The sequence below is a fragment of the Phaenicophaeus curvirostris genome, chromosome 25 (genome assembly GCF_032191515.1).
Source record: "Phaenicophaeus curvirostris isolate KB17595 chromosome 25, BPBGC_Pcur_1.0, whole genome shotgun sequence".
Classification (NCBI taxonomy): domain Eukaryota; kingdom Metazoa; phylum Chordata; class Aves; order Cuculiformes; family Cuculidae; genus Phaenicophaeus; species Phaenicophaeus curvirostris.
In genome coordinates this window covers 4,908,015-4,929,595 of record NC_091416.1, presented here as the reverse complement: position 1 = coordinate 4,929,595, position 21,581 = coordinate 4,908,015, and the positions used below count along the sequence as shown (strand labels likewise).

Sequence of the window (21,581 nt, the reverse complement as noted above, 5' to 3'; positions counted from 1 at the left end):
ATCCCACCCCCACCCGTCTCGTCTTGGTATGCGCGGCGCGGCGTCCGCGCTGCAGCCATGGCGACGGCAGAGCCGGGGCCGGTGAGGGCGAGGGGCGCGCAGGCCTGGGGCGGGGGTGCCCGCTGCTGAGGGGCTCGTGGGGTAGAGACATGGAATGGTTGGGGTGGAAGGGACCTCAAAGCCCACCCAGTTCCACGGGCAGGGGCACCTTCCACTGGATCAGGGGCTCCAAGCCCCATCCCACCTGGCCTTGAACCCCTCCAGGGATGGGGCAGCCACCCCTGCTCTGGGAAACCTGGGCCAGGGCCTCCCCACCCTCACAGCAAAACATTTCTCGCTAAGATCTCACTTCAATCTCCCCCTCTTTCAGCTTCAAACCATTCCCCTTCATCCAATTCCTGCCCTCCCTGATCAAGAGCCCCTCCCCAGCTTTCCTCTAGTATATTTTTACCAGCAACCTTCTTATATTTATCCTCCTGTTTCCAGGACAGTGAGTGATCATTGTAAACCATCAGTGCAAAACACAGAATGAATTCTTCAAAGTATGTTGCAGTTTCTTCTCCACACACTTACAACATGAGTAAAAAACACATTTCTCATGACGTACTCGTGCAATGCAATTTCCACCCTGCAAACTGGAAAAGGAGATCTGTAGGTGAAAGGGTCTTTGCTTCAAGCCTGCATGACTCCCAAGAGTCTGCCTCTGAAAGCCGTGTTCAGGAGAGACAGGATCAGTCAGAACCCCAGCTACAGATTCACGAAAATGAAGAGCTGGTAGGACTGGATTCTGATGAGTTGGAGAATGATAGCTTGGAAGATGATAGCTTGGAGGAGATGAGTTTAAAAGAACAAGAAGGTGATGAGTATGACACAAATCAGCATACGAATGGAATACAAAGAAATGATGGTGATGGAAGGTAAGACACAGGATTTTAGTACGTGCCTAGAATAGTTCTGACCCTTTGAAACGTTATGTTCTTCAGAATGTACATCACATTTTCAAGACAGTATTATATGGCCGGAGTGCTATTAGGAGCACCTACAGATTTAGTTACACACAAAGATACGCTCTTTCATTGTACCCACATTCTTAGTTATGCCCCTTTCTCCAGTATAGCCTGAGCTGTTTATTGCCTGCACCACCAGTGCAGGACAGTAAGGTGAGAAGGAAAAAGTCCCTCACAGACCTGTACAGGCTCCCCACTCACTGGCTGCAGACACCGCATGCAGAGGTGAGCGCTCTGTGCCTGTTTAGTTGCTTCTGAAACACCCAGGCAAGGAGGTAGGAACTGGTGAACAGATACATATGAACCCCTGCTCTTAAACATTACTGGGTAAGCTAATGGAGGAGCAGTTAACTTCAGGTTCTTCTGGTAAAGGCCCATTCAATGTAGAAGCCCTCTTATTCCTGTCTACTTGATCCAGCACTGCAGTCAGTGGGAGGAATCCAGGTCTGTAATGTGTTTTGGGCACTACAATATTTAGCTGCACGTGCTGGTAACCATTAACATGTCACTGTCAGACCTTCAGATGGTGCAGCAGCTCTGAGGCCACGGGCTAGGGCATTTATGGAGCGGGGCAGGGAAAAAGGACCCGAGAAAAACCAAGAAGCAGCACCAACACATCCTCTTACAGAAAGATCTGTGCTGAGCAAACCAGGCCACTTACAGGCAGAAACTGGTGGGTCAAATAAATGCAGTCTTGTCCTCATAGCTGTATAAATCTAAAATTAAAATCTACAGCCTTACTGTCACCTTTAAACATTCTTTAGAAAGCGTTAACTTGGAACATAAAATAAAATTTAATTTGCTGGCATGTGCATAAAAGGCTTAACACTGTATAAATTGGGAATAATTCTCAAGTTTAAAGGGATTAAATTAAACCTGAAGTAATAATAATGTGCAGTTTCGATTTAATTGTCTACTTAAAATAAAATGGCAAACAAATGAAGGCTAAATGATTAATAGCATGCTTTTATTCACCTCCTCAACAGAGAAAATGGCCAGTTACTGAATATTTTATTGTGAGTGCAAATGATGTTAATTGTGCTAGAAACATACTCTAATTTTTAGTAATTTTTTTGACTGAATACTATGCTGAATGCGAGGCTCTTCATTAAATGGAAATTTGATTTTATTTTGTTTGAACTTGCCTAGTAAGTACTCAAATACAGTCCATTAACCAGAGCAAATATCACAGCATATCCATATGAAACCCACTCTCTACATCCATTACGAACCTCGGAATTTGAAGAGGAAACGCTGCATCTGTTGTCTACACTCAACACTTGTGCGATGAGTACAGAGTCCATCTAACCTTTATACTGAGTTGGGAGGAGGAAAAAGGTGCACTTTTTGTCTGCAGATTATTAGAGATGAAGGAGCTCTTCACACGCATTTTGTTCCCGTGCGGTGACCTGGCCTGCGTAATATAATTGAGCTGCCATGCGCACGTTTCAGCACAATAGGTCTCTTTAGCATTATATTCTGTTATTTGAATCATTGCAATTATATCACATATTTCTGTACTCATTTCAAAACGTGGTCACCTATTTCTGTTTACCTGTGGTGTATGACAACCAGGAATAATAACATTTTCACCAGTGTAAATGGTATAATCTCTAGTACACAGGACATCATGGCACTGATGCTTCCCTGAAATGAAAAGCCTTCATGGAGAAATAGATTATTTTATTATTAGGAGCCACTTGAAATATAGGCATGAAACTAATTTAGAAAGGATGAATAACTTATTTATCCAGCAGATCAGTACATTTCTTTTAACAGGGGCTGAAGAGTCAAATGGGTTTCCATGCCTATAAATGTCACTTTTAAAGTCTCACTATTTAGAATCATAGAATAACCAGGTTGGAAGAGACTCACCGGATCATCAAGTCCAACCATTCCTATCAAACACTAAACCATGTCCCTTAGCACCTCGTCCACCCGTGCCTTAAACACCTCCAGGGAAGGTGACTCAACCCCCTCCCTGGGCAGCCTCTGCCAGTGCCCAATCACCCTTTCTGTGAAGAATTTTTTCCTAATGTCCAGGCGTCCAAGAAACCAAGACTGTACTGCAGGACCAGTTAAGGAAAAACAGCATTCAAAGCTTTTTTTCTCCCATTCCCCTCACTCCTGCCACTGCCCACACATCTCCTGGAAGCTAATTGTGTATTTGGCTTCTGCAGTTGGTTTTTCTCCTGCTGGATCAAACTGTAAATCATAAATGGAATTGATTGTGAGGTTATTAAGGCAGATCATCTTTGTTTGCTTTATGATAAATGTAGTTCAAAGCAACGACTTGGACACTTGTTAAAGGAAAATAGCCAAACCCACAAACCTTTCTGATTTGTGTTTTTCTACGCTTATCTCAATCACAGCCTATATTTAATGAGAAGTTATGTGTAAGTCTTTTATAGGGAGTTGATGTTTCATAGGAACGGAAGAGAGAATACAGATACAGAGCTCTAGGCTGTTCTTGCTTGAATGTTCTCAAACTGGCATTTGAGAGAATGATTTTACCAGGAATGTCACTTTTATTTCACACATCAGAGTCTTCAAAGAATGAGCAACACATTCTGTCTTCTGTAGGCTACAGCATTTAAAGTAAATGATGGAAGCAGGACAATAAATCATTTGCTCTACTAGTACTTATGATTTCTATGCTAAATTTAGGATAAATAATGTATTCCACTGTGATCAGAATGTTAGGCCAATTTATCATTCACTGATAACTAAAATTAAAAATGAAGAGGAGGTCCTGCCTAGATTTTCTACCAAAAATAAATGTTTGATAACACTGTTCTGATCCTGATCCCACAAGCAGCTCTGCAGGATGCACACTGAAATAATTCAGTTGAACATATTAGCAGGACATTTGTTGTTATTGCATACTGCAATAATACAGATTTTATAGTATTTATACATAACTAATTTTGTGTTTCTTTTTTAAATAGGAAACAACAGTCTGTGGACAAATATTTCAGCCTAAGATACAATCCTAACTGGAAGAACACAAGAGATGCAGCAGAATTTTCTGTGACAGAAAAAGCACATCAGGTTGCTCAAGGAAGCAGCATGGACTTTTCACAAGATTCATTTTACCTCCATTCCAACGGCTCCCCAGAAGAAAAGAGTCAACCAGAGGCAAAGTCACAAGATTCCTTCTCGGGGTTTGGTACAGAATTACTGAGCTTTCATGAACCAAATGCTGTGGTCAGCAATGACCCTTCGAGGCTGCCTGCCAAAGGGAAGGGACCTGCAGACAGCTGTCATCTCAAAGACAGCCCCAGTACACGCAGCAGTGCTTTGTCTCTTCAGATTAAACGTGGTCGACCACAAAGAGCAAAAACAGACTTTGTGAAAAGAAATAAACAGACTTTAGGATTACACTTAGAGATAAATTCCTACTTTCAATTATACAGTAAAAAGCAAGCTGTTCTTCAAGAGCAGGTAAGTAACTTTTACATGTGTTCTAGTTGGTATAAACTGAGTACTGTCTGGTGTTAGCATGATCAGGTTTGCAGAGGAGGCAAGTAGATTTAGAGTCTTTTGTGCAGCTAATACCATATGGTTTCCAATGAGAATTGTGTTCACTCTCTATGGAATAATTGACAAGTCCTCAGTCACTCACAACCCTGGTGATGGCCTTACAAGCCTAGTTAAGGTATATATATTCCTGACCATGAAGCATGTCACAGAAGTGATCTCTCGCTAGTTTTTAATCTTGATGCTAAAGAAATGCCATCCTCCTTCCCTTATCAGTCATTCTTTTTTTTTTGCTGCCTCCAATTTTTCTCTGCTTGGCCAACATGAATGATTGTCTCTGCTAATAGCGTATTTGCAGTTTTGCTTAATGCAGCAAATGCAAATTGCTTCCGATAGCAGAACACTCACAATTTTTTAACTGCGGTAGGAAACTTTGCTGTCACCATTTACCTTAAAAAGCTGTGTTAGTGTTTTCCGCCTGCATTGATCCTAACAAAAAAGTGCACGTGAAGTTACAATTGAGTTTGAGAACCAGAAAACACGTTGTGATCGCTTTGCTTCCAAGGGCCATGCACACTCTTGTTTATCATTTTCATTTAGTGCTACACAAACAGGAATATCCAAGAAATAGGTGTTATAGTACTTGGAGGGCCTGGAATTCTTATGATTCACTGTGAAATGTCAGACAACTTGTATTAAGGATTAAGTGGAAATGCAATTACAGTTCCTAATGAATGATTATACATGAGTTTGTTGCTTTTACTTGCTACTGATTATGCGTAATGGGAATGTGGGAGTCACTGAATCACTCCACGAGCTGTAGGATAGAAAATTCTTAACTTGCAAAGCCACAGAGACTTTCTACTTTGGGTGACACGTTTTCCAGGACTAATGAACAGTTGACACAACACTAGAGGGCATCTGCTGACTGCATTACAGGGAGCGTAACGGTCAATACGCTTTTTTCTAGCGGAGCTATTAAGAGCACTTTTTTTTTTTTCAGTTATAATTTGGTTGATGGTAAAAATAATTAGTGTAAATTAATGCTAATTGAAGCTGTGCTGATATGATTATGTTTACCATATGGGGAATTCGGAAAATGTTTCCTATGTAAGAATTGGAGCCAGGGATCAGGACTTCATTGTGTAGACACAACCCAAAGAGATGTAATAGAAAAAAGAAATGTGTTCAAATAAGAGCTACATTCTGAGATTACCTTGCTGAAGCAGCCGTGGGGACAGCAGAGCTGTGACACAGCAGGAGCACATAGAAAGGTGTGTTTTCTTTCCTTGACAAGTCGATAACAGCCACAACAGCATCACCACCTACTGTCAGCTAGCTTTTTACTTGCTGCAGATTGGCATAGGAAGAAGTTCTTACCTCTCTTGTTCCGAACAGAGAGGGTCCATTGCTCCATCTTGTTGGAGGGGGTGAAGGAAGGCCTGACGAAAGCATCTTGTTGACTAGGTCTAGCCCATGAGCCAACCTTGCTCACCTCACCTGGAAAACAGTATCAAAAGTGTAAAAACACCAAGTGCGCAAAGAAGCAAACAAGCCACGTGTCTTCTTGCTGGAGTGATCAAACACGTTCTGAATACTGCTTGCTCCTAAACTGGATTATTTTAAGCTTTGCCAAATGTTGAAGCTGCTTCTACTGATGTGATCAGTGTTGGCTGTCAGGTGCTGTGGTGATGACTTAGTGTTTACTCTGAAGCAAGTACTTTGCATACAGCTTTTTTCAACTGATATAACATTAGTTAAAACATTTGCAGACTCATTCTTGCAAGTTTTACAGCTGTTATCTCAGTGCATGCAAACAGCAGGCCATATGTACCAAAACATACCATAAATGTGTGTTGAGATGCATATTTACTGGTTTATATAGCATTTCACAAAGCATCAAGTTCTTTGCAGTGTTGCCTGATTCTTTAAGAACCTGATGATGAGTTTCTTTGAGAGAAAGAGAGCGAGAGAGACAGAGAGAGAAGTAGTGGCCCAATCTAGCTCAGCTGTACTCAATATGAGTTGCTTTCCTACCTACAAGCCCCTTACTTCAAAGCAAGGAACATAATGTACAATTTTTTAATGGCTCTAGACCAAGGCACTCAGACTCTCTGTGCACTGCGCCTTACCTCAGTGTAAACACCTAATCAAGATTGCCTGCGCTTCAACAATAGCAGCCAAATGCAATTCGAGAACCACAAGCCTTTGAAGTCCTCACTGCAAAGGCCGGTTTTCTAGTCTGGGATAATGACATGCCATGATTGCTGTCTTTGTTGTATCTTTTCAGTAGAGAAGCAATTATGGGCCTCAATTTAACAGAATAGGCATTACACAGCTTATGATGCTCAAAATGCAATTTCATTTGATCATTTTCTCAATTTGATTGGTATTAATAGAATAGTTCACAAAAAATGCTGGCAGAGGTTGTGTCCTGTTCCTCTTTCAAAGAGATAATGTAGAAGTATGCTTTACCTGCCAGGTAAACTCTCGATACAGTGAGTCAGTTGGTTCCACCAAAAACATCTTACTAACTGCAAAGCTCTATTTCTCCACAGTTCAGGGAACCTGTTTGGTAACTTCTAATTGTGAATTTTTCTAATCACAACTAATAGGATCTGCATCAGCATTTGGAGTGATGAGATCCCCTGGAAACTCAGCAATAAACCCTACTTATTCCTAGTTGTCTTAATCTCCTACCCCTAAAGATGAGAGACTTAGCTCCCCAGAAGGATTTCATGTTTTCTTCACACTGATTTCACCACTATGATTTCCAGTTAATAATTCTCTTGCTCACAAGTATGCCCTCAAGTTGTGCCAGGGGATATTTAGGTTGGATATTAGGAGGAATTCCTTTACTGAAAGAGCTGTCAAGCATTGAAGCAGGCTGCCTGGGGAGGTGGTTGAGTCACCATCCCTGAAGGTGTTTAAAAGATGAGTAGATGTCACATTTGTGGATTACCATGTCTGTGGCCACATGAAGATGGTCTTGTTTGTGGGCTTGCTGTTTTGCATAAGCTGTTCGATATTTTTGCCAGGCTACGTGTATCAGGTGTTTTATTTCTGCAAACACTCCCATGTACTTTCCTACCAACACTGCTGTGTTTTGCCCTCTTTTTCTGCATGATTCCTGCTCAGGACCTTGCTGCCGTGTGTGTAATCTGTCAGGATTGTGGTCCACTGGCTGATTGCTTGGACCGTGATGACTGCTTGCTTTTCTGTTATTAGGTGAACCGCTGGCTCTCATGTAATGGAGAAGCCCAGCCATTTGGGAGTTACAAGTAGGTTTCTATGCTGCATTATTCCTACAATTTTCTTTTCTAGAAGGAATACATCCAACTACCACATCATTGTTAAGTGAGCTTTTGCTTCCTTTTCTCATTTTTCTGCATTTTCTCTTTTAGCCATTTGTTTATTTGTTATCTGTTCTACAATGCCTAACTTTAGCTTTAATAGGAGGAAAATTATTTCTCACTCTTTCCCCAAGACTTTTAAATCCTTCCATGCACTTGGGCTGTGGCCATAAATGTTTTTGGGTTTTAGGTTGCAGATCCTAAAACTGTTGATGATGAACCAGTTCAGAGGGTCCTACCATTCCAGACTGTGAAAATGGAGCCTGAAGACAAATGGTACCCGAAATCACAGCAGCTCAAGGTTCCTTTTTGATAGAGTATGATAATTGAAATATATATGTAAGAGCATTGAAGTGTGACTATTTAAAGCTGTAATTACATTACTTTTAAAGTACCAATTACTTGCAATAAATCCTAAGATATATATCAGTAGATAATCATCAAAATTTAATTCATATGTGGCTTCATATACTGAATCATTTAAATCAAAATAGGTCCCAAATCCCAAGAAATCCTGAGCTCATGAAATCTTATCTATTTGGTGTGTTATTTTGTTGATAATAATGTAAAAAAAAACCAAACCCAAACTAGTACATGGTCCTGTTTGATGGTTCATGAGGATTCTGAGCTGGAACTTAAATGCTGTTGTATTATTTGTCCCCTAAAGCCCCAGTGAACATCACTGATGAAAAACCAAGGACTTTAGAGCCAGAACTTCAAGCCGGCTAGAATTATTAAATGCATTAAATGTATTTGAAGTGATTCAGGGAGACTGTTTAAAATCCCCACTGTTCACTTAAGACTGGAAGCTGCATGTCTGTAAAGGACAAACAAGATTTTATGCTGCTGTTCATTGTGAGAGATGTGCTTTGTATATGGAATTTCAGAATGAAGGAGGTATTTTACAGGGCTGCTTATTCCATTTAAATGGGGAAACATTGGCCTGTTCCCAGTTTGGCAGCAGTTCATGCTTTCCACCGGTGGCACAGTATGACAGAACATCAATCATTACAGCAGTGGCCGAGCTAACAAATCATCATCTTGGCACCAGAAGTCAGGATTCCCCAGTGTTAAAGCTTTTGCCAAAACATTCTGCTCTATATGTGGGTTTAATACCTACCATTAAGTAGTTATTCTGAGTGCATATGCTATGTAGTGATTGCAAGTGTTGCTAACAAAAGAACCCTAGAGAGACGGGAGGATGAAATGGAGGATTTTAGCTCTGACAAAGATTAAATGTATTGAGAATGGATTTGTATATTCCTTAGAAGGGAAGCTGTGTCTTTCCTCAAAATGGGCAACACCTGATGCTGTAATTGGAAAGTGATAAGTCTTAAATAAACTCTAGATTCAGAGTATGTTGGTCTAGCTCAAGACAGTAGTCCTGGTGTGCTTAAATTATTTCTTATTGCTTGGATAATGATTTGCAGGATACAGGGAGGAGTGCATGGTTTAGAAATTAAATCATTTAAATAGTTGGCATCAGTGTGTTTCTACTGTCTAATAGTGTGTACATAGCCATATTTTTCCTGAAATTTCATACAATTTGCTTTCATTAGATCATAAAACATAACGTAATCGGGTCAAAACATCAGTTAATCTGTAGAATTCTAAGGAACAGCTACATGAAAGGCATTGCAACAGGCAAACTTACCCATACATTCTCTATGAGAATAGTGAGGCACTGGCACAGGTTGCCCAGGGAAGTTGTGGCTGCTCCATCCCTTGAGGTGTTCAAGGCCAGATTGGGTGAGCCTTGGGCAGCCTGATCCAGTGGGAGGTGTCCCTGCCCATCGCAGGGGGGTTGGAACTGTATGATCTTTAAGGTCCCTTCCAACTCAAACTATTCTATGATTCTGTGATTCTTTACACTTGTTTCTTGTTGACCTTAATGAATGTATAAACCAGCAACCACTGAAATTCACCCCACTTTTGATAACTTGTTTTAGGATCACCAGAGAAATAAAATCAAATCCAACCAGAGTCTCAAAGAGAGAGCTGTCCCAAGGAATGATAGCCAATGGCCGCCAGTAGGACGAGCAGAACCAAAGCCTTGCCACAACAACCACTGCCAAATATCACAATTTCAGACTGCTCCCATGCAGGCAGTAGAGCAGAACAGCAGCGCACAGCAGAAATGCCTGTTTTCAAGTCCTTCTGTTGGCCCTGACACCAACAGACCTGCCAGTACAGATACTTGCTTCAATAATTTCCCAAATTCAAGATGTTTTGTTAATCAGGATTTTACATCTACTTGTCGTTTTCATCCAACATTACATAAATTTAACCCCATGGAGGATGTATCTCCAGCACATATCAGCAAGGAGAACATGAAATGTCAGCACCATCCTCCAAATGGACTTCCACAGGACCAGCAACATTTAGACAAACATGCCGCTTTGCGGCTTTTTGCAGGAGATGAGTGCACCAAAAGTCAAACACATCCAAAACAGAGGAATAGTTCATCTACTTTTAATGCTAGTTTTCAAGAATCGATGAAGAGTCAAGTGTCACGTCAGAACTGCAAAGGACATGTTTGTGTGGATAAAAGGTATCAGAACTATGCTGTTGGTAGTTTGTGGTAAGGATCTAAGTGTTGGAACAGTGTTATAACATTATGATGCTCAGAAAAAACAGAAATGGGTAAAAAAATGTTCTAAATCCAAAGTATAAAATTCTTTTGCTAAAAACCTGCCACTCTAGATTACTTCTAGTTTAAGATTCATTATAACTATTGATTTTTAATTATGGTATTGGAAAAGGCCAGTTCTGTACTCCGGGCTCTCCTGCATATACAATTTTCCACAATTGAAAGCTTCCTTCTGAAAGGCTAGAAGGTGAAGTTTAAGAAAGAGATAGCCAAGAGCACCATGCATAAGCCTAGCCTACTGCTGGCTGGGCACTTATATCAAAACTTGCCATGCAGGGTGAATATCCACAGAGTCATTCCCTACCGATTCTGGCCTGCTACATGGGGGGAAGGCCATAAAAATCCTTAGTTTTGTAGAATTTCACCTGCCTTCATAATAATGAAGGTTTTATTTCACATAGACAATTCTTTCCAAAACCATTTAAAGGCAGTTTTCATTCGCTTAAGCTAGCTTTGCATCAAGTTTAATGTTCCCCTGTCTATAATTTTTCTGTTTAATTTAAATGGTTTCCATATATTGGATGCAAGCAAAGTCAGTCATTGTGAAATACCCATCTTTCCATCTTCGTGTTCCCAGTACATACAACGAGCAGGGATCATTCCATGTACAGACTGCTTGTTGGGCTACCTGCTGTATAGAAATAAACTTTCTTTTTTTCCCTCCCTCTTTCTTTTTTTGATGCCTTCTCAATCTTCCGCTCGCAGTTCACCAAAAGCCCCTCCTTGCACAACCTCCCAGATTATACAAATAATGGAGCGACACTATGAAGAAATCATCCGTTTGGCAGAAGCTGATCTGGCTGACAGAAACTTGTTCAGCCTGCTTCCACCTATAATCCCACAGGTGGCAAGTGGTTTGGAGGTAGATCTGGGGAGTGGTGAAGGAAATCAAGTGAAAATAAGCCAAAGGAACTCAGAAGGACATCCCATGCAAACGGAAGAGCGAAACCAGCCCAAAGTCAGCAAGAAGGTAAGCAAAGAATTGCGGATTGGATGCAATTATGTTTCTATTTTCCCCTCTGTTTGATATTTTTTTCTTAATAATCCAAAGATCTTCACAAAAAGAAAAAGAATGGGGACTGAGAAACATTTCACAGTTACAAAGAGTGCACTGGCACACATTTAATGCTCTGTGCCCAGAGCATTAAAAACCAGGGAACAAAGTAGAAACAGACACTAAAATCATTTTAGTCTAAAATGCAAGGCCGTTCACAACAAGCTCTCCCTGTGTCACTTTCAGTCTTGATTAGCTCTAAGAACACAGAGAGCAGTGTTTGTGCTTTAAGTTATCCAGTGATAAAATGATTTAGAATAAAGCTGTTTGTATAAAGCAGCAGGTAGCCAGGCCTCAGATCTGAGCAGACCATTATCCTGGTCATGCTCATTTGCTATCCAAATCAAATCTCTTGGTTTCCAAGGGAATCAAACAGCACAACAGCAAACTTAGAGGATTTGTAAAGCTAACAGCGTAAACATTATTACAAGTCTCCTGATGATCCCGTTTGGGTCCTTATTAAAACTTGGTTCTTTTTGTCTTTTCTGTGTGTCCGGTTCCATGCTGTAACCAGTTAACACAGAGGCAGTGGAACAGCATAAAACTATCCCTGTGCATCCATGACAAATTAAATGGTTTAGAAGTTAGCTCCAAATCTCAGGGCAGACAAACTAAGCTGGAATAATTACTCAAGTGTTTCATCTAGGAGCAGTTTGTGTGTTGCTGCTTGAGTGCCTCTAAGAAGAATTAGCTGGATTATGAGAGTAACTGAAGGGCAGATTTCCTTGCCTTTCTGTTCCACTGAGTTCAAATTGTTGTTTCTATCCTGTATTTCCAGTAGCTTTCTCACACTTCACATGTAAGGAATAACAGGAAATAAGTCTGTGTTTCTCAGAAAAATCCAGCTTTCCCTAATAAACAAATGCAATCATACTTATCGCATGAGGTGAGAAAACCCTCATCTTGTTGTAGACAGCCAAATGATTCCATACTTCACAGTACCTTAAATTAAAAGTTAGGTGTAAGTATATCACAAGAGAATAGGGATAACTGACACAAAGAAATATCAAATAGAAAATTCAGTCCATAGAATTGGTTTCCTTGCAGCCGAGTTTAACTTGAACATGTCCTTTAAAGAAACGCATCTCTTATTTGCATAAAGAAATTTCTTGCTGTCTCTACAATTCCCTGTGAATGAAAGTACTGCAGAGCTGATCATTATGAGTTTCTGCTGACGAGTTTTTAAAACATAACCCACTTGTGAAAATTAACCTAATGTTCTTGAAGGAGATTTAAAAGATTCCGGAAGTACTGGGGTCTTTTTAGTGATGTCATGTAGTACTGAATCGGCACCACCCATCACTCATCTTCTGTGTTCCCTATGCACTCGTAAAGCTTTTCCTGTGCTGCAAGGCACGTATTTTTCCACTGTGTGAACAGTTTTCCATTGCAGTTTTGAGAACAAAGAAAGGTTACTATTGCTAATAATATTTGCCTAATCTTTTTACCAGCAAAATCAGGTGCTTTTATCTGTTTCTCTTACAACAGTTTCTTTGGAGTTTCATTCTAATAACGGTCAAATGAGTCACTTTAAGCTGTTTAAAAATAAAGCTCACAAAAGGTCTTTTTTGACTGAGAAAGCATTGCTTTGTGATTTGGAGAATTGGTAATTACATTGCCCTGATTCAAGGGAAATACAGTGTAATCTGACTTGTGCAATTAACTCAATCTTTTTGGTTACTTACAGTCCTTGAAATGAGACCTGCCAGAGGTAAGACAGACCACAGGTTCAGTTCTGCTCTTATCTTGGCTGTCCACTGCAAGACTTGCTTTAATTGTTGCCTCCATGAAATCATGTCAAGGAAAATCTGTCACTGCTCTTTGTTTTTCAGCCATGTAGCTCTAAAACCTACATGAATCTGAATGTGAAGCTTGGAGGCCTTGGACCTGACTATGAAGCAATCAAAGAGAAAGTAAGCAGTCCCTATTCTATGAACTGCTTTGCAGTTGTGCAAAATGAACTTGAGCAGGGGAGAATGACAAAGAAATCGCTACTGAGAAGCAACTTGAGCTTTTGTCTGGTACTTTATGTCCTTGACTGTAGGTCTAGCTTGAGACCCTAAGGGGGGATTCACATAGGAGGAAAGACAACTCTATTGTGGATAATTTTAACCTTCTAATTTTGTAGTTCCAGAAACCAGGAGTTCATAGAATTCAACAGGGCTAATTGCACATCAGTAAATTATACACTCATTGAGTTGCATTGTCATTCCCAGAGTAGAAGCTTTGCCCAGCCTTCAGAGTGGAAGTAAACAAAGAAGTTGTGTAAACACAAGAAGAAAATAGCTAGGTGCACATTATCCTGTTGGAAACAGATTGTTCAGAACAAGTATCTGAATCCTTTGACCTCTTCTCTGCTGATAATGAGGGTCTGGCAGCAGCTCTAAGGTGCTGCAAACTCCACTGTGTGCACTCTGAAGCAGTTTTAATCTGACAACAGGCAATTTTTATGGCATCCTTTTATCAAAACATTGTATGACAGCAGGGAACAAAAATGATGAAGTGATCATCTCTTAGGAGTCATTGAGAAGCCCCTGTATTTTTTTCCTCCTTGCCACAAATGAAATGGATTAGAAATCTGAAATTGGAATGGGCAGAGTGGAGCCTAGCCCAGGACTCTGTGGGTTTTAACACCATCACAATCCTGCTGGGACCTGGGATGCCACTGGGTGCCAGAATAAAGATGCCTCTGTTGCATTTCTGTTGAGCTCTGTTCTTGATAGAGTCCAAGAAAAAGCTCTTAAAAATGAAGAGTAACTTAAAAAGCCGTACCATTTATCAGGATTTCCTGTTGTGTTCTGCTGAGGAATGATCGATAGCATAGCCAGGTTAAACAGCAACAGAGGTGTAGTTGAAAGACTCTAGCAGAAGAAATGCTTCATTGATGGATCCACCAAGACATTTAATTAACTCTACACTTTCCCTTTTGTCAGAAAGAGAAGTTAAAGCAACAAAAGGAATATGCAAAGCAAATTAAGGAACACAATATGAAAAACATTGCTTCGGTTCAGAGGGTACCTACAAAACCCCAGACCATATCTTTGTTGTCAAGACAGAAGGTAAGAACAGAGTCCCTTTAAAATGCATGCAAGGAGATATTCCAAACTCCACGCAAACAAAAATAAAAGCATAAATTGAACTCACAGAAGGCTAAAATAGTTTTTCCATTTTGATTTTCCTTTTAACAACTCTAAGGACTTCTGCTCTCACGGAGTCCTAGCAAGTGCTCTTCTGTGCATCTACTGTGTCAGGGCTGTAGATGTGTGCCAGGAATTGCTGATGTCTTTGCCCATGGCAAAGCTCATTCTTTGCAGCTGCCTTGCTCTTGATGAGAGTGAACCAAGTGGAAACAGAACAGTACTCCACCCAAGTTACCAGCACTCAACTTGGCTTAAACAGCTAGTGATGTTTTCCTGGGGAATAAAGGAGAATGGGACCCTCTTCGGAGCATTACCCAGTGCAGCACATGCTCTCCTTCACATCGGCAGTGGAGGCCACACAACTGCAGAGTGCACTCTTCTAATGGACCATAGATATCCTCTTGTTAGTCTATTATCCACCTGCCTGTCAGTCTCACTCACAAACTCTTTTCACTTCAGTTGCATAGCTACAGTAATTGCTCTTATTTTTCAAGCCCATACAACATCACTTTAGCCTTCACTGGCCTTCAAAAATAGCCCAAATGAGCAACAACTGACTGCATGACAGTGGCATACATAAACAAACAAAGGAGCACCTTTTGCCCCTTGCAGGAAATGATAAAGCTCTGGAAACAGCTTATGTTTTATCCGAGTGGTTCTGCAGGAACTCACCTGCCTGGTGCTGAAAGCCAAGGTGACAAATGAGAACTGCACATTTCAGGAAAAATGTTTAGGAGTTTACTATCAGTTGAATTCCTCATTTAGTTGCATTAATTTCCAAACTTCATATACACCACAAAGAGATGATACTGTTTTCTTTGGATGTCAAGAGGGCTTTGGATTCCTTCAGAAGATTTCCCAGACTCTCTGTTGCCAAGAATATGAGATAATGCTATTTCCACTTGAGACATACAGGTGTTTCCAAATGCACACGACAAGCAAATGGTCCAGGTTAAACCAAGGTGCTCTCAGTTTCAGGATGTCTGTGATACTGTTTCCACTCCCTCTGTAAGACAGTCTTCAGGTCCCACACATCATTCCAGACTCTTTGACACCCGTGCAGGTATCTGATTTGTATTCCTCTCAGTGTGGCCTTGCTTGGCTTCACTGAGACCTGCCAGATCTAGGGCAACAGCTTGAGTACTCCCAGTTTTAATTTTGAGAGTTAAACCTATCAGACAGTAGAAACAGCCCAATTGAACAGAACTTACATCCTACTTGTTTGCACAATGTAGTCTTTACCTGCTTCTCACATTCACGCAAAAAGATCAGCAATTAGAAGAACTGTTAATTTGACTCAACTTAGAAACACTTACAATATGGAAATATTGGTCAGGTTTTCTTTTAATTGTTTACCCCAATTTTCTTGTCTTTAGGCGCTGGAATACGCTAAGAAGATTCCTAGACCAAAGACTTTCGCAATAAGACAATCAGATGAAGAGGTGAAAGAGGAAAGAATTCCACCATGGACTTTAAACGAGGACAGTTTACCTCAAATTACATCCTTGGAAACTTTGCAAAATAGACACGAGAAGGAAAAGCAAATTGTAGCTGCTTTCAGAACCCTTCATATCTTATAAGTATTTTGAAATTATGAGGGATATCTTCAAGGCAAAAATATCTGAACTGTTTAGTTATGACATGTGACCATGACATTTTTTTTCCCCTCGTTTTTAGACAGGTCAAACACATAGGTAGATCTGTAAAGCACTAAAAAAAACATCAGCATCATTTGATGATCTTAAAACAGCAATATTTCTCTTTTTGAAGTGCAGAGGAGACTTTGGCAGCCAAAAGTAATCCATTGATGACAAGAAAGAGAACAAAAATGGGCACCAAACATAGCAGTTGGCAATAATACAATGCTCATTATTCAAATTTGATATCTGTTAGTGAATTGTTGTCACATCAAGACCAAATTTTTGGAGCTTTATCTGGGAGAACATTCAGAACAAGTACTGGCTGATTGTGCAGACAATCTGTTATTAGCCAGAAACAGTTGGAAAATATATTGAGTAACTAAGGATAATTGAGAGCTCTGTGTTTGAGAGGAAACAGCTTTTAACAGATTAAATCTACAAAAATAACAACAAACAGATGGGTTTGTTATGATGGTTCCATTTCTTTAACTTAGTAAATTATGAATTAAGTCAATGTATGAAATGTGATTAGAACACACAGCAAGGGAATTTTGAAGAAAGCACACCAAAATCTCTTAGACGATAGGCTACTTAAAAGGAAAGAATGAAGAAAACCAACCTCGTGATTATGTGTAATTGCTTTATCCAATGTTTTAGGTCCCCTTATCATAGAGTGTCCCGAGTTGGTAGGGACGCACAAGTATTATTGAGTTCAACTCCTGTCCCTGCCCAGGACACCCCAACATTCACGCTGCGGGGCTGAGGGTGTTGGCCAAATCTTTCTGGGATATTGTCAGGCTTGGTGCTGTGACTGCTTCCCTGGGAGCTGTTCCAGGGCTCCACCACCCTCTGCGGGAAGAATCTTTCAACCTAATCCTCCCTTGGTGCATCTTCCTGCCATTCCCTCGGGTCCCATCATTGGTTGCCAGAGAGAAGAGTTCAGCACTTTTTCCTCCTCCTCCCCTTGTGAGGAAGCTGCAGACTGCAATAAGGTCTCCCCTCAGTCCTCCTCTCTAGGCTCCTTAATTTGTATGGGAGGAGAGAGAGAATTAGTCTTTGGGGAGAAAGAAAAAGAGTTTGAGTCTCCTTGAAGGAGGCTGGCAATGGAAAGGTAAGGTAGGGAATAAAAGAGAGACTGTTTGAAATGGCTTTCTTAGAAATGCATAAGGCTCAACGTGTTTCTGGGTTAACATTTCCTTGGCTAGATGTCTTACAGGAAAGACAGTTTTCCAGTAGGTGTACAGTGGAGTCAGGGCATTGCAGGTATGACATACATTGCTGGAAAAGTTCTGTGTCTTTAATTTTATAGAGTCCTGGATGAGTCCTGGATCTCACAGTCCTCAAAATGCCTTACAACATGCACTGAATTGGACTGGTAGCCTTCACAGGCAAATGTTTGTATGTACATAATCATTGGGGGAAATGCGGTGGAAGAAGCGTCTTCCAGCATGGGGAATGTGGGTCAGGTTGCAGGGGAAATGTTTTGTGTGTTGGAGCACAGCAGGGGACATCTTCAAATATCCATTGCAGCTTCTGGAACAGGGCCATCCTCAACCCCAGACTCCTTTAGGAGCTGCTTATAGCCACTCTTTGGAGACCATGCGTGCCCCCAGCGTGATCCATCAAGCTAGGCTGGGTAAATGTTTCCATGCTCTGCCAGTTGCTGCTTTTCTACTTTTATTTTTAGACCAAATGGTAACACTTTGAAGCATTTCTGATTAGGGAACCTCAACTTGTTGTTTCTGCTAAAAAGTGATAATCCCCCCTTAATACAAACCTCAAGTACCTATTTTAATGAAACCTTCAGATGAATATCAAAGAGCTATTTACTCATATCTAATATTTTAATTAGATTATATTCTCAATTTAACCCATTAAACCTCCTTTGATGATCTCCATGTTTAGTGTTTAGCCCCAGATGCTGAAGGTAATGAATATTGGACCTTTGATTTAATGAGGACTTCTGCCTTTCCAGCCCGATTCCCTTTGTATCCCCCTTTTTTTATTTTCTGAGCTATAGAATTCAGTTAATTGAAGAAGTCTCTTACCACCACACATTAAGGAACCTAAATTAGCATCCCTTTTCTGATTAGAAAATGCAAGCAGACGTTTTCTCTTTGATCTGAGGATTGAGTTGAAGTAGGCAACAGGCCCCTGAAAATGAGCTGATGGCCTTATTATTTGCCTGACATGCAGATGCGCCCATGTGGTGCGAAATGCTTAATGTCTTAATTGATCACCTTCCTCCCTATCTGTTGTCCTACCTTTTAGAGCTCCCATAAATTAGGGTGATCTTTCTGGGTGGGTGGTATGTTTGGGTTTGGGTTTTTTTAACTAAAATAATGATCTTTTAGGGCATATTTAATTACTAAACCGGTGCTAAACTACAAGCTGTACATACTTGTTTGATGCTGCATCGAGGAGGGGATATAAGAACATTGATCCTGATCATCTCACAATCCATTTAGAAAGGACTGTTACTTTTTTCTTCTCTCCCAGAAAAAAGACGTTATTTGCAGCATACGTGGAAAGAAAATCTTTTGATCTGCCTTGATACTAATGCAAATTTTTCCTGCACGTAACAGATAGTGGCACAAAAAGGGGCCATACAAGTAAATGATGAGCATCCATCTGCTTAAAAGCAAAGGCCACAACTTAATGTCTTTCAGATTGGGAAGGCAAGGAATTTAAATAAGAAATAAGCTATAAATTTTCCATTAAGTATTCAGGGAGAGATTAAGCTGGAATAGAACCTGCCTGCCATAGTCCTGTGGCTCCAGCTGAGCTATCACAGAACATGGCGTTACTCACTGGGAGCGCAGTTGGCTCACCAGGGTTGGAACACAGAAGCCAACAGAACTTCTTAACACTTCCTTGGTGGGACCATTCTAATGCCACTATTTCTTGACATTTTAGATTCAGGAAGCATAAAAGCTGAGGCTGCCTTCAGTGGTCAAAGAAGCAGCATCAGCTCTGCTTAGGAGCAACACTGCTGCAGTAACAACACCATCACGTTTCTTTTGAAGATAGATAGTCAGCTTCCATCCACTACCTCACAAAAGGTAGGAACAGCTGGCTCGGAGGCTGCTGACTCCAACAAAACATGCTGGTTTATCAGTTATCAAGCATTTGGTCATTATCATCTCCCTTCAGGGATCAATTCTACAGAAAATTATAATAGCACAAAGACCATGGACACCTCCATCCCTCCAGGGATGGTCCAGCCAGGGCCTCACCGCTCTCATAGCAAAGAAATTCCTCCTTATGTCCAGTCTAAATCTGCCCCTCTCCAGTTTAAACCCATTACCCCTCGTCCTATCACTACAAATCTTTGTAAACAGTCCCTCCCCAGCTTTCTTATAGCCCTTTCAGGTACTGGAAGGTCTCTAGAAGACCTCCTGCAGCCTTCTCTTCTCCAGGCTGAACAACCCTGACTCTCACAGCACGTCTTCGTACGGAATGTGCTCCAGCCTGTGGATCATCTTTGTAGCCTTCTCTGGACCTGTTTGTTTTGTAATTGCCCGTGCAGCCTGTGTGTCTGAGCGGCTTTTACACAGCTCTGGCCAGAGAAGTGAAAAACTTTGGTTGGAACTGCTTTGCAGCCTCATTAAAGTGCAAAATGTAAAGGGCAGCAGACAGGAAAATGCTCAAATTAAAAAGCAAACCAGAAAGCAAAGGTTCACAGAAGGATTTTATAGACCATTTCTTTGTTTTCTTTAATGAAAAAAACAACAAACATTAGCCACTCGGGTGTGAATTAGATTAAGAGGAACAATTCCATTTCAAAAAAACACATGGAAGAATTTTAATGAAAATCAGGACTTCAGTGGGTATCTTGAAAAATAGGAAATCCACCAAGATTTCCTTTTTCCAGCAATTATTTCCTGCAAGCCATTTCCATCCTAGCATTTCCCAAACATGTAAATATGGGGGGGTGGGGAAAAAAAGAGACAGCTCTAAAGAGTCCCATCCCTGCTTTTCAAGCTGCTTGGGGAGAGTGGCAAAGGGAGAGCAGGAAAAAAGTCAGCAGACCTCATTAAATAAGGCAGGAGCCTCAAACAAGAACCTCATTTCACTTATCTGGGCAGGTGCTGGTTCCCAGCAGAGAAGGAGCTGGCTGTCCTGGGAGGGGATGTCTCAGGTAGCGACCATTTCCTTCCCCTGTCTCATTCTCAGGGGGTTTTACCTTGTTTGCACCAAACTTTCTGGGGTTAGTACCCTGTTCCCAAAGGCTCAGCTACCCACCAGGCTCGGCACACGGCTCTGCGGGGTCTGGGATGGGGACTCCCCTGGAGTATTTGTCACTGAGGTTGCTTGTGATCAGTGGCTTTGGCTTTAAACCAGGTTGTCATTTTAAATGTCAGCCTAACACTGCAGAGAGGTGAAGATGGGGGGGGTGTATTTGTGGATCAGATTGGATTTCATTGATTGACATAAAGACTTTATGAAGAAGAAGGTTCCTGTGGTGGCAGGTGAGAGGCAGCAAAGACTCGAGTGTCGTTCGATTCATCTTCTGCCCCTTCCTCACAGCCCTGGCACGGCCTCAGCGTGATAAAGCTGCTGGTGGGAAAGGGAATGGGCTCTTTGTCCCTGGAGAAACTGTAGCACCTGGCTGCTCAGGGGCTCCCACAAACATGGGGACTGAGGTGAGGACACCTGTGGATTTTAGCTGCCCCAATCTCGCTTGCCTGAGCCCCAGCAAAGGTCCTGTGCTGCAGAGCCTGTGCTGGAGGTGCACCCAGTGCCTGCACCTGCCCCTCAAGACCTTTCCCTCCCTCTGGAGCCACCATCAGACTACAAATATCACCAGCCCACGGGCATGGAAATGCCCTGGGACCTGCTGCTGCGACGGCTACTGACTTCTGGGACGTCTGGTGCAATGGGAACATGTTTGGTTCCACAGCATCTGATCACGCTCCTTGCTCTGTGTTGGGAGGGCAGCTGCCTGACACCATTTCCTCAGCATCCACCTTGCAAAAGAGCAGGGGGAGTGCCCAGAGGAGGAAAAAGTTGCTTCTGCATGTCAGTGCCCAAAAACTTCTGGTTTAATCTGCCACTTTTACTTTCTCCTGCCTTTTAAATTTGTGTTCTCAGAGTCTTTTTCACTTCTTCACATCCAATAATGAGAGACCAAACAGCTCTTTGCACGAGTCAAACAAAACACAAACGTAGAGAAACAGGATTTTCATTATTCCTTTTCATTCAGGTGCATTTGTTTTTAGTGATTACATCTTTAGGCTTGCTCCTGATACTCTCT

The 21,581-nt window shown here is 41.4% G+C and overlaps 1 protein-coding gene across 1 annotated transcript; it reads left to right on the top strand.

Annotated features, from left to right (window-relative positions):
* Positions 1-35: 35 nt before the first annotated feature.
* JHY (junctional cadherin complex regulator) lies at positions 36-16,341 on the top strand. The gene is made up of 9 exons (XM_069876252.1): positions 36-81; positions 487-917; positions 3,956-4,451; positions 8,031-8,141; positions 9,790-10,391; positions 11,172-11,460; positions 13,377-13,457; positions 14,478-14,603; positions 16,061-16,341. Exons 2-9 carry the CDS (start codon positions 529-531, stop codon positions 16,262-16,264), a joined length of 2,298 nt encoding a protein of 765 aa, XP_069732353.1. The 5' UTR covers positions 36-81; positions 487-528; the 3' UTR covers positions 16,265-16,341.
* The last annotated feature ends 5,240 nt before the right edge of the window (positions 16,342-21,581 follow it).